We start from the raw sequence: 12,722 nt of genomic DNA, 5'->3' as shown, positions 1-12,722 counted from the left end.
AAAATGGTTATTTGCTGGGATACAGATGAGAAAACTTTCCTGCAGCGTCAGGGAGCTAGCTATAGGTCAAAATATAGAGCGAGTAATATTACTTTATCTTTCATAGTTCTCCAGAAATTAAACCAGTCCGGATATTTGCTGTACAACCTGTGTTGTCATGCTGAGACGGCGTGCTATACTGGGCGATGGCTCGATTGAAATGACACTGAGGAACGCGAGACATTCCGGTACTGTGATGCCTGCTCCGGCGAATGTGTAGCTTGTCCCTCGGGGTTAGTGCATCGCGTCAGCGAATTGCTCTACGTTAAAGCATTCATATATCCTTCAGGCACGGTGTACACATTAGTGCACGTAATTTGTTCTGGACAGTTATGTACTGTGGTGGCAAAGAAGAAACAGCAAATATTGTGCTTCGGGGGAAGTCAACTCAATTCATAATCAATTGATCTCCATTCAACTGTAATGTGCTGCGTATTGCTACAGAAGACCACTCTGCTGAAGGCGCAAGCGTGTTTGAAGGGAAGTTCGATGTGCAGCGTTTCGGAAGCAAAGGCGAAATGATTAAATTGGCCGAAAACATACTTCGGGCCAGTGACTCGATTCTTTTCATTCAAAACAGAAGGGGAAGAACGGCCCAATAAATAGATATTTAATCACTATGTAATCATGATCACTCACTAAAATATGCACAGAACAACATCCTACCATCTTGTCTTTCTTTCAATGGAGTGTCGTGTGCCTTGGAATAAAGTTGTGTAAATTTGACACATTTATTGGCAGTACATCATAATTCACACCTGAAGGGGCATTATGGATATTTAGTCACCCGCCCCGGTGGCTTAGCGGCTATGGTCTTGCGCTGCTAAGCGCTAGGTCGCGGTATCAAATCCCGGCCGGGGAGGCCGCATTTCGATGGGGGCGAAATGCAAGAACGCCAGTGTCCCGCGCGTTGGGGGCACGTTAAATATCCCCTGATGGTCAAAATTAATCCGGAGTTCCCCACTATGACTTGCCTTATAATAGAATCCTACTTTTGGCACCTACAACCCCAGAATTAATTCAGGGATTTATTCTGGGATTTTCGAACACGGTGCCTGACTACGCAACACACCGCTTACGTTCAAAGTCGTTGGCTCAAAATATCAGCTCAAAGGAGGAGAACAGGATGGAGTTTTATTACTTGTCAGAGATTTACGCTTTCAATACAGAATAGTTTTCGGCCATTTTCACGTGATATTATTCAAGCAAAGGCCCATACACCTTCTCCCCACTTTTTACCTGTCTTACAACTTACGTCCCTGCAGAGCAAAAACAATATACTTGAAAACTGCTTCGCTTGAGTGCGGTTTGTTGCACGTTGCGGTTGACCTGAAGATGCATCTTATAAGAGACTACGGAAGACTAAAATGGCCAACGCTTCAGCGTAATGCCGTAGACATGTGCTGTAGCACCATGACTTAATTTTCTGTGTTTTACCTAAGTACCAGAAAACAAACAAACAAACTAGAACATTACCACTAAAACTATAAAGGCCGAAAGCACCTCCACCAGTGAAACGGCATTCTCGGTATATGCGCTATACACGCAGTGTTCTGGACCTGCAGGCCGCCGTGTTGAATTTCTAAGGTAGTTCATGCACAGAGCCTACGCGTCACTCTATACAATATTTCGACCAGGCAGCAGCCTCCTTTCAACCGAACAAAGTTGAGAGCATATTTTTTCGCTTCCGCGTTCGCGTGAAAGGCGCAACATTTTGCGCTGTGCACCTGGTACAACTGTTACAGCGGGACGACGTCTTAGCCCGTGTTTAGCGCAGGTTGTATAGATTAGACTCGCGAGCTTTCCGTGTAAATATAGCAGCGCCAGAGACACAACGTTGCGCTGCGTGCCTTCTCACGGAGCGAAGATATGTCCAGACATTCAATGCATTTCCGCTTGACGTCACTCTGATGAGTGCATTCTTCGCGAGATTATAAGAACGAGGGCCCATCGCCTCATCCCCGCACGCTACGCTATCAAGAGGCAATCGACGTTCCAAGTTTCCTAGAGTCAGTTTCCTCCCGTTGGCACTTCATAACAGTTCCAAACGAACTCGAGCAAGACAAACATCTGGCTGCTTTGACATTCGTATGAAACAGGATGTCAGGCGACGCCTCCTGTAGTGTTGTACGCGCGTCCGCCGTAACTATACGCGCGCCGTCACTGTTGCAACTTCGACAGAACGTCTCTGGGACTGCATGCTTGCGACAGGGAAGTGCAAATATGCAAGACAACCCGTTAGACATACGTGGACGCCCATTAACCTCTGGTCTTCCGTTATATGAAAGCGCCGAAGCTGGGAGTCAATAAGAGGGGGCGGTGAGGGGGGCGGGGAGAGCGCATGTTCAGTGCTAACCGCTAGTGATTGAAGCAAGGACAGAGAGCACATTGCAAGTGCCAGAGGGAGCGATCGGAGGAAAGAAGCACGTTGTAAAGCTAGGCGCGATGCGTTGCTCAATTTTTGCGTACATCGAATGGCAACGGGTGAACAGCGGTCCTTGTTGCGTCCTTGTTGCGTTCTTGTTCACGTGACGGTAACCTTTGCAACGGAAATTTCGATTCAAGTGTTCCATGTTGCGGCTCCGCGGGTGGTCTGTCAGGCTTGTGCAATTTCCGTCCTGACCGCCACCGCATGGCAGAGGACGCAGTATAATGAATGCTTACCTACATGACGAGTGAGACGAAAAGTTTAGTGGTTCGTGCCTTCCTAAGATAACTGAAAAGCTCTTGAATTAAGCTAAGACGTGGAGTAGTACAATGATCTTCAAACACTTAGTAAGACGATAGAGCACGGTCATAATTCTCGGAATAAAATTAAGGGGGTTTAACGTCCCGAAACTACACAGTTGGTTGTGAGGGGCGAAGGAAGTGGCGTGCTCCGGAATTTTGACCACGTAGGCTTCTTTAACGTAGCCCTAAATCTAAGTACACGAGTGTTTTTGCATTTAGCCCCGATCGCAATGCGGTCACCGCGGCCGGGACCTTGTGCTTAGCTGCGCAACGCCATATAGCCGTAGAGCCACCGCGGTGGGTCAACAGTCCTAGCAGTGTATGATGCCTCGGATGAGCCTTGAATGATCGCGATCTTCAAAAGTCGTTTCAGATAGGCTTCAACAAAAAGGGGCCCTGGAACGCATGTTTATTACTTTCTACGGCGGATTCAAGATTATTATAGGCAGAAAGATAACGCGGTGGGCAAGTTATTGAAATCAAGCCCAGAGGAATCGCTTTGGCTTCTCAGTCGCATATTATTAATTTCGCTAACTTCAGGCTCATAACATGCGGCATTCGCCAAGAATAGACACATTTCTTTCTTCAATGCCTGTCTTTAGGGCGCGAGAAGTACCGACGGTACAAGTTAGGGAATTTCATGTTTTAAGGTAAAGATATATACTGGCTGTATTTGTGTCAATAAAACAAGAGCATTGAAACCTAATGTTCGATTATTGTACATGTAATAAAATGCGCTCAGAGAACTCGGCTATAGCCCATACGCAACAGCAAGTATTTCCACAGGACGGGAAAATTTTACATGCCCCTAAATAAAGGGTCATGATACGTGCATCATAAGTGTAGAATTTTGCAAGCATGCTCACGACGACAAAACAAGGGCAAGCGATATTGATCAGAGAAGAACACATAAGGGTGCCTTCCTTGTTTGCGCTATCGTATTCCATGAGCGATGGAAATGACTCGTGGCCCCAAACAACTACATCTTTCCGCCCGCAAAATGCGCACGTTAGCTTTCACTATGCGCATGTGTCGCGCATGGCGCTGCTCAGATCGAGATCGCGGGTTCATCCTGGCCGCGGCGGCCACATTTCGGTAGGGGCTATATGCAAAAACACTCAACATTCATTATCATTTAGTGGTCCTTAAAGACCCCTGGAAGGGGCATTACATAAGGGGGGGGGGGGTGGAACATCGAACACAACAACGTAGGTCACTGTCAAACATTGTCACAATCAGTGATCAGCAGGATATATACAGAAGAAAAAGTACAAAAAAGCCTTTAAACAAGCATGAACAAGTATAAGAACAGTAACAGTAAAGTAAACAGAGGCAAACAAAAGCAGGCAAGACTTCTCACATCATGTTTTCAAATAGGAAGTCAGCAACTGCCGGAACTTATATGGATCGCGTTCTATTACAATATGGTATGGTAATGAATTCCATTCTTCTATTGCAAGAGGCAGGAATGACTTGTTAAATGCGTTAGAGGAGCCGTGCAGACGTAGAATGCTCATGGAGTTGAAGAGACGGCATGATGTTCGGAGAAGTGGAAGCAGAAGAGAGTCCCGAAGCGAAGGAAAGCATAAGTATAGCTTATTAAATAATGACAAACGGGTGATTTTTCGTCTATGCATCAGATGCTCCATGTCAAGCGATAATTTTATATTGGTAACACTGGAGTGGGTGTCGTAGTCGGATGAAATATATCGAACTGCACGGTTTTCAATAACTTCTAGGCTATCGATTAGGTAAGCCTGATGTGGATTCCAAATTGGGGAGCCAAATCTTAGTTTGGTTCGGACAAAAGTTTTGTAAGCTAGACTGCGAATAGAGGGAGGGGAGAAGCTGAGGTGCCGTCTGATGAACCCAAGTGATTTCGATGCATCAGCTGCAATCTTCGTGATGTGCTCGGACCAGGTGAGTTTGCTGGTGATGCGAATTCCAAGATAACGGTGAAATTCAGCTTTGGAGGAGGGGTGTTTGAGTACAACGAATATGCTCGTTACTTTGATTGAGGTACACGCGAAAGAACTCCAGTTGGCCAGATTTAATCCGCAGTTCCTCACTACGGCGTGCCTCATAAGCAGATTTAGTGCTCATTCAGGACACGTGAACAGCGATAAAGGTACAGGAGTGCAACATGGGGCTTCGGCCGGTGTGCCTACGTAGAACACGCCTTTTTCAAAAAAAAGGCCAGCGCGCGGAAGCTGGCGCAACTCGTGTTTCTGCCTTTTCTGCCAAGTGCGCAACCGGAGACATCTTCGAGGCGAAAGGGTCCGCGCTCTGACGTGGAACGGAACAGCTATATATCTGTTGCAAAGCACACGGAAACGCGCAGTAGCGCCACGCTTACTTATCCACCTCCTGTATAGCTGTAATCTACAAGATAATTCTACACGGCCGAGCTACTGCGCTCAATTTACCCTGCTCTTTTCCTTTGTATATAGCTTCTGTAAACTGTATAAAGTACACGCAAGTACTGTGATTCGTCTTTGTATCCTTCGCGCGCCGAAATAGTGAATCGCCGCTGTTTTATTCTTGCAATTTATGGTGGCCTGTCCTACTCGAACATTTGCGGCAGCAAAAGGGGACGCATGTGATCGCTTCCCTCCTTGACTGCTCAAGGCATCTGAACGATGTTTGCTTTTTGTTTTGGTTTGCTTTACTGAACGTGTTTTGTGAGTCTGTTCTGCATGGTATATTAGATAGTTGTCTGTCACTTTCTCCAGGCATCCAGTATTTTGGGGACCACGGAAGCGCATCTTTTTTCTGTCAGCAGTGGCAGTTGAAATGGAGCTCCGGAAGCAAGAATGGTAATTCTGCTGATTCTATGTATCGCGGCCATCGCAATGGTTATTGAGACTATATTTAGTCTTATAACGGCAACATGGATCAGATAAAGAAGCAAATTATCGACAGAATATACAATGGGTTAGCTGACACAGCACGCTTAAAAACAGCTCTCGAAATGCATGAGTGGTGAATGAAACGATATAAACTTCCACAAGAGGTTCATTACTTAAACGGCGCCTCTGCTAGTTTCTGCCTATATGCTTACGGGCATTGGTTTCTAAGCGTTATCTTCGTTTCTAAAACAATGTCACTGTCCAATATTTTCAAGAGAAGTGCATCGTTCTTGTTAAACACAAAAAATAAAATGTTCCTGGTATGCACAGACCGTGGCCAATGGTGAGAGAACGATTCCTTGTGATAGCCCGTCCCACGACTGATACAATCGTTGTATCGCGAGATTTCATGTTTTTCATTTGTATGAACGGCTATCTATGAAACTGTTCCACTTCTAACACATTGACGCGTCTCACGTCTCCAGTCCTCAAGAAAGCTAACTGAAACGTTTGCGCGGAGACACGAGAACAAGCCGAGAAAAACAAGGACGAGCGCTAACTCACAACTGAAGTTTATTCCAAACACATGCACTAATAAATGCACACTTCTCTGGTACAGAGTTTCGGTTCTTGGCCAACTAAATCGGGTATACGGGTTAACACGTGATGTTCGAGATGGTAGCCTTGTTTTATTCTGTTTCGGTTTTCCTATTTATTCGTGCATGTGTTTGGAATAAACTTCATCTGTGAGTTGGCGCTCGTCCTTGTTTTTTCTCGGCTTGTCCTCATGTCTCCGCGCAAACTTTTTCAGCCTGCATTTCAACCAACTAGTCCAACTATCTGCCCTCCTCAAGAAAGGGTTAACGCTTCCGTGGCGTTGGCAGAGTTTCTCGAGCACTCATGTTGAGGCAAGGCATTGCAGTTAGAGAGGCACGCTTTGGCTGTACAGACAGCCAATTAAGACGCAGCCATTATTAATGGGCGATTTGACTTACGCTAATGTTTAACAAATAATGACGCTGGTGACGAATATAGGAAGGGTCGACACTTCTTGCCCTTCTTAAGGACAACATAAGGAACGACTCTTTCTTAAAAAGAACCACAACCTTGGAGTGACAACGTCTACATGAATGTAATGAAACGTGTTTTCACAGTGGTACCAAAGGAAATGGCTGGCGTATTTACCTGACCTCGTGCATGTACTAGCTTGCGCTTGAGAAAGCACATGGTTCGCTAAAGTTCGATTCACTGTTCAACGTGGTTCTCTTCAACAGGACCACAGAAGGCATACTTCGGCAGTTCAACTTGGCTTGCAGCTCTTTCAATAACTGGGTGAGCGCAATAACTGGGTGCCTCCGCCCTTTGGTGAGCAGTGGTGCGTACGTCAAGACACATTCATTTACTTCCTTTTGTTTTGCTTTTCTTTCCTTCTTGTCCCTAGTCTTGGCGAATTCCTCAAGATGTCATCAATGACGCTTTCCCTAACGGTGATATTCCTAAAGACACACTCGGCCTTCTCAAGCTCATCAAGCGCTGTACACTGGAGTACGATGTCATGTAAGAATATCAAGCGTCATTCTTCGCGATTTTTTTATTAGCTTTTTCTTTCTTGGCTTCTTTTTCTTCACTATTCTGTCGCATTGCCTTTATTGAGCTTGACCTTATTCACCAACAGGAATATAGCGAATGTCTTTCTTAGTTCGAAGAAACTATTATTATGATTATTTTAATCGCATGGAGCATGTAACGCAATTTGGCCTGTTCATGTGGCTTACATGAATAGGCACACGACAAATCACAATGTCGAGGTAGCTAAATTAAGATTCACTAATTATTGTTTAATTAGCTTTATGACACATGTTGCATTTGTGAGAGCAATGCTGAGCATTAGTGCAGTCAAATGTGCTTACTAAAAACACTAATACCAGGACCACTTTCGGAATACCCATACCTAAAATCTGCTAAAAAATGCATCGTCGTTCCATTGAACTGCTAGAAGGACGCTCCTGGAAAATGGAAGGCCATTGTATTTTGCAGCACATCATAAGAACGGATATCCCGAAAAGCGCTATTAGAATTTTTGCTAAGGAAAAATGATTGCACTAATTCGCAGTTGCAACATGAGCTCTGAAGCAAATAATTAAAAGGCTATTTGTGAATCTCTTTAGTTAGCTGCTTGAGCATAGCGGTTTTTCAAGCAGGCGATTTCCGTCTCTTCTAGAAACACACCTGAGAAGACGGAACAGGACTATCCATTACAGGTTTTCTTTTTTTTTTTTCGTGCTGTGTTCGTATTTATTTTTTACTGTGACGTCCTTCTGACCCAATGCCTGATACGAGGCGTGTAATAATTTCTAATATTATTAAATACGGTAATTATAAATAACTAAAAGAAGAGAGAACAGGTCCGAAAACTTAATTCTTCGGTTTGACGCGAATCAGTCATCCGCTCACATTGCAGACTCCGAGGCAGTGCATATACGCCTCCAAAATAAGAAAAGGGACATTCAGTTTGCTTTATCCTGCAGATCCGGACAAACTGAAGCTGCACCATCATTCAAGTCATTATAAGCGCACTTGTCATAGAACACGCTGTGGGATGAACATGAAACTAATGTCCCCTCTCCTAAAAGCGAAAAACCTACAGGTCCTTTGTCACGCCACAGAATTATTCGTATAGTATTCGGTCTACCAAATGGGCACACAGCCGGGCATTGATTGGCTAAGTTCAAGGTGTTCTAAATAGTTAACTGATTTCGTAGACACGCGATATTATAAAGACTCTCAAAAACTTTGCCCTCACATTGTATCAACTGTCATCTTTCCTCGAGTATATCATTCACCGTAGCCTTACTACATGCCGTATAGGACAGTACTCGCTCTGAGAACGGATTTTTGATATTTTTTTAATACAACTGCTGGGTATCCTTGCTTGAAAAAAAGAAAGAAGAAACAAATCTCCCAGCTAAACAACGTTAGCAATGATTATTTTTGTAAATAAAACGAAATACTAGTGCAGTGTGTAAGGTCTTATTAAATATCACCTATAGTTATACAATACCAGTTAATGTGCGACTAAATTGTTTATTGCCGTAAATAGTTACGATGACTTTGAGTATGCGGTTCTAATCTATGGATACACGAGGCAAAAATGATCGATGATATAACTGAGTATGACTGAATGCCGCACTAGCTTTACGTTATGACTGCGGTCAACGCGATGCGACAAATATTGAAGCCCAAGAGTTCATTCGTCGTGAAATGTAAAATCTTTAGCATTATTTGTGAAACAGATTCAAACGGGATATTATACGACGTGACGCAAGGTAAGTACAGGAAACACTGGTCTTCGTTGAAGCTATACTGGCGCTTTTGTTGCAACTGGAAATTAGTGAATAGAGTTATTCCACACACGTTCGAGGGTAGTAACCAAGTTCCCATGGTCGTTAAATGCTAATCCACCCGTTGCGATTAGCATTAAACTCGCTTGTCGAGGCAGATATACCGGTTGATAGTGTGTCAAACTTAGATTAGCTGAACTGGGAAAGGGAACTGAGATTACCTGGTTAGAAACGGTTTGCATTAAGATGCAATGCATTCACTTGGTAACCTGTCAGGCTGACTACCTCTTTTGTTTCGTACGTTAGGTTTTATTTTTCCGCGTGTATTAGCTTTATTTGCATGCACGTTATCGCTGCTTTAACATGCTTGTTCTTGTTAAGATACTAAAATATGCACTGCTTGAATTGTGAATTGCAGTAGTGTATAACAGAAACGTGCACCTCTCGCAGTGTTGGTAGTAGATATGGCCTTTATTGTATAACAAGCAAGAAATTAGTTCGAGTGCTCCCAAAGCGTACTTCCAACTACTGCCATTGCTTGTAAAAAAGGCGTGATGTTCTCCTTTCGTTCGCATATCCTGTCGTTGAATTATTATGATTATGACAATGATGATTAAACGCTCGGCTCGTGCGAAAACCTGCGCGCAGGTCTTCAGAGGCCCAGCGAGCGATGAAGCAACCCGAGAAGTTCTTCGCCGAAAACTTTCCGGGCCTGCTGATGGCCGTGCACACTGTGGTGCGGCGGATCCACTGGCGCTACAGCCCCACCATCGAGGCCTTCTTCTGATGGAAGGTGCCGTTGCACCCATTAGGCAGACAGCGACCGAAATCGCCGTGCTCCAATTGCCTGCCGCATCAAATCCCTTCACGCGGCGCGCCTCGGACCTACGCACGTTCTCGCGCGGCGGCTTCCGAGTGTAGAAAATCACGCGCCTGCCACGACACCCGCCGGATCACCACGTTGTCTGCGGACCGGACCCGTCTGGACCGTTGCGCAGAGACTGTGCGCGCTAATGTGCGCGACGCCAGGAAGAACGTTTCCTGCGACGGTGGTGGCCAGATGGTCTGATTGGCCGAGCGTCTCGCGCCGCGTCTCGAAGGAGCGTGCCGCGCGGCTTGCCGGCCGCGGGCGGCGCGCCGAAAAGAGCGATGCAGTTAATTTGCGCCGCGAATAAAGTTGGCCGCCGCTGTGGCCGCGCGAGATTGTCGCCCCCTTCCGATTCGGTGATTATCGGCCGGGCGCCGGCTGCGGCCGCCGCCATAATAAACGGCGACAAGGGAGAGACGTGATCAGCGGGGTCTGCCTTTGTGCGGCGCCGCTCCTTCTCGGCGGCCAGAATGGGGGCCCGGGCGGGACACTCCCGCGGGCTCACACCCCCGGCCATTGTGCGCGAACCCACACTGACAGGCGCCGCGGGCTGAGGAACACGACCCGGCCTTTTCTTGTCGGCAGCGCGAGCATGCATCAAGAGCGGCCAATGGTCCCTTTTGGAGCTCTATTTACGGACGTCATGTTCTCGGGATCGCTCTGTGTAAGCGACGAGCTTTCTCTCTTTTTTCTCTCGGGCGCGACGCGCGATGGATGGCCGCCGGGGAGGCCCGGCACATTGTCAAACAGAATTTTACGAGACATGTTCGACCACGCGTGCCGCCGCTGCGTTGGCGCATCAGAACGCGCCCCGCTCGGCTCTTTCTGTTTGCTCAGTGTGCGCAACTCCTCCGCGCCGAGCGGTGCATTCTCGGCGCGGAGGAAACGTCCATCTTTTCTCGGAAACAGTCTCGCTCTTTTCTGGCGCTCTTGTCTGTGTGTGTGTTGTACGTAATTTGTTGGAGGAAAACGTAGCCAACGCGTGCCAACGCACGCGAACAAGCCTCGCCTTCCTGCCGCGTACAACCTACTGTCTGTGGTCGCTACATAATCCTACACCCATCTGGGCCACTGGGCTGTCATAAACGCATTATCTTTCTTTACCTATGTTAGGGCGCTTGAATCTAGAAAAAAAAAAGAAAAAACATTACCGCGTGCGAACCAGTAGGGCTAGTGTATGACAATCGCCCAGGTATTCGGGAGGTATATACGGGTTGCACACATTCACATCCCACTGCGAATACACTTCTTGAAGGTCACGGAAACGGGCCTTAGACTTTCGCGATCTTTGTGAGATTCACCAGAAGCATCCGTGTGAGGAAGCGACATGAAGCCGAAAGCGCGAGCATGAAGGACTGTACGCTGTGAACGAGAGAGCACTGTTGCCCTCAGCATTGTAGCCGCCGTTCGCTTCTGGCCAGCTTAAACGGCTGTCCATATATACGGTGTCCTTTAAGGTGTTGCCTTTTGCTCGATCCTGTAAAGTCCCCTTGGCTGAGTGGGCACAAAGCGTAGCGATGCCAGAGGCGTTTCTCTCCCTGTTCGCGTGCCTCAAAAGGTGGAATTGAGCTGTCGGAGGGGTAGTCGTCTTTGCGAGAAAAGCCATGGAGCGGCGTGGCACCCTCGCGTGCAGTCACGCGCACTCGCGCGGCACAGCGGTGGGGCTGCTGCCTCGGCCGCTCGCCCGCCGGCCGGAGCTTCAGCTACGAGCGTGAGCTGCCTGCCACTCGCAGGGCCGGCGCCTGGTGACGTGACAGGCTGGACGTCCTTCTGCTGATTAAACGTGACTGGGTCTCGGCGAACGTGAACAGCGGGACTTCGCAAGTGCTGGGCTCGCGTTGTGTTGGAGCGCGTGCCGCTACAGAACTGCGCTGATGTCGCCTCTTGCATTCCCCCTTTTCGCGAATCACGGCTCAGTGTTTCCAATGACGCTGTGGCGGGTAAACTTTACGTTCGAAGATAGATGGTCGTTTACGGCTCGACCCGCTCTGTCGATAAGTTATGCGACGAGCTTCGAACTCCCCGTGCTCCCACGGCGAAGGTTTCCAGTTTATTGCTATTTTAGTGCCTCAGCCCCTTGAATCTGGTGTTGACGCGTTTATTCCGGGTGCACCTGATTTCTGTTGCAATTGACGAGTGAGCTGACTCAATGAAACCATTCTTTCTGCATACTGGCAGAGCTGCGAAAGCATCGCTTCTGCGGTTGTTCGCATTGAACTTTAGCTTTAAGCGTCGCGTAGTGAAGTTTATTTATTGTTTGAAGTTCTGCAGAGTTTGAAGGTACAGTCGAATGTTGTTGAACGTTGTCTACACGGAACTGATAGCAATCCTAAAGTATTTATTGACCGACGGCGGCTTCACGTCTCAAAGCAGCACAGGGGTTCTGAGAGATGCCGTATTGCGGAATGCCCAGGATGAGTTTCGACCATCCGGACCACATTGAAATGTATCCAAAGCGCGGTACACAACTGTTTTCATTTTTCACGCTGTCCCATTGGAATGCGGCCGCTCCGACCGGGAATGGAACCCGGAATCTCGTTCTCAGCAGGAGAACGCCATAAATCCACTAAATTACCATGGTGGGTTAGTCTCGTGACTAAATCGTATATCTGACGTGTATGTGCGCCTAAGTCAAAGGAGTGTCGTCAAAATTCAGCACGAGCAAACGTTTTTTCCGTCGACAATCATCCATTTTCTCAGTATGTGTAAAGTTTATGGCGTATCGGCAATATCGCATTAACAGAGTTCAGCGCTCACAGGTGGCGTGAATACCGCGGGCGGCACATTTGAGATGTGATAGGAGTGATATCAGAGATAAGCTAGGCATTCATGACTGCTCTCCGCCGGTGTCACTTAACGAATTAAAGATAAATTTGATTGGCTTTATCTGCCACG

At 47.0% G+C, this 12,722-nt stretch overlaps 1 protein-coding gene across 3 annotated transcripts in view; it reads left to right on the top strand.

Moving 5' to 3' along the window:
• LOC142565189 (uncharacterized) overlaps positions 1–10,172 on the top strand; it is a 72,812-nt gene extending 62,640 nt beyond the window's left edge. Inside the window, exons 12-15 of one of the 3 annotated variants that reach the window (XM_075676241.1) lie at positions 5,502–5,585; positions 6,893–6,950; positions 7,060–7,175; positions 9,608–10,172. In XM_075676241.1, the coding sequence (XP_075532356.1) occupies positions 5,502–5,585; positions 6,893–6,950; positions 7,060–7,175; positions 9,608–9,746 (397 nt within the window). In that variant the 3' untranslated portion in view covers positions 9,747–10,172. The remainder of the gene's footprint in view (positions 1–5,501; positions 5,586–6,892; positions 6,951–7,059; positions 7,176–9,607) is intronic. The other 2 variants (XM_075676242.1, XM_075676243.1) reach the window with 2 other exon arrangements.
• Positions 10,173–12,722: the final 2,550 nt, after the last annotated feature.

The sequence above is a fragment of the Dermacentor variabilis genome, chromosome 1, assembly GCF_050947875.1.
Source record: "Dermacentor variabilis isolate Ectoservices chromosome 1, ASM5094787v1, whole genome shotgun sequence".
Lineage (NCBI taxonomy): Eukaryota > Metazoa > Arthropoda > Arachnida > Ixodida > Ixodidae > Dermacentor > Dermacentor variabilis.
This window is presented reverse-complemented; position numbering and strand designations above follow the sequence as displayed.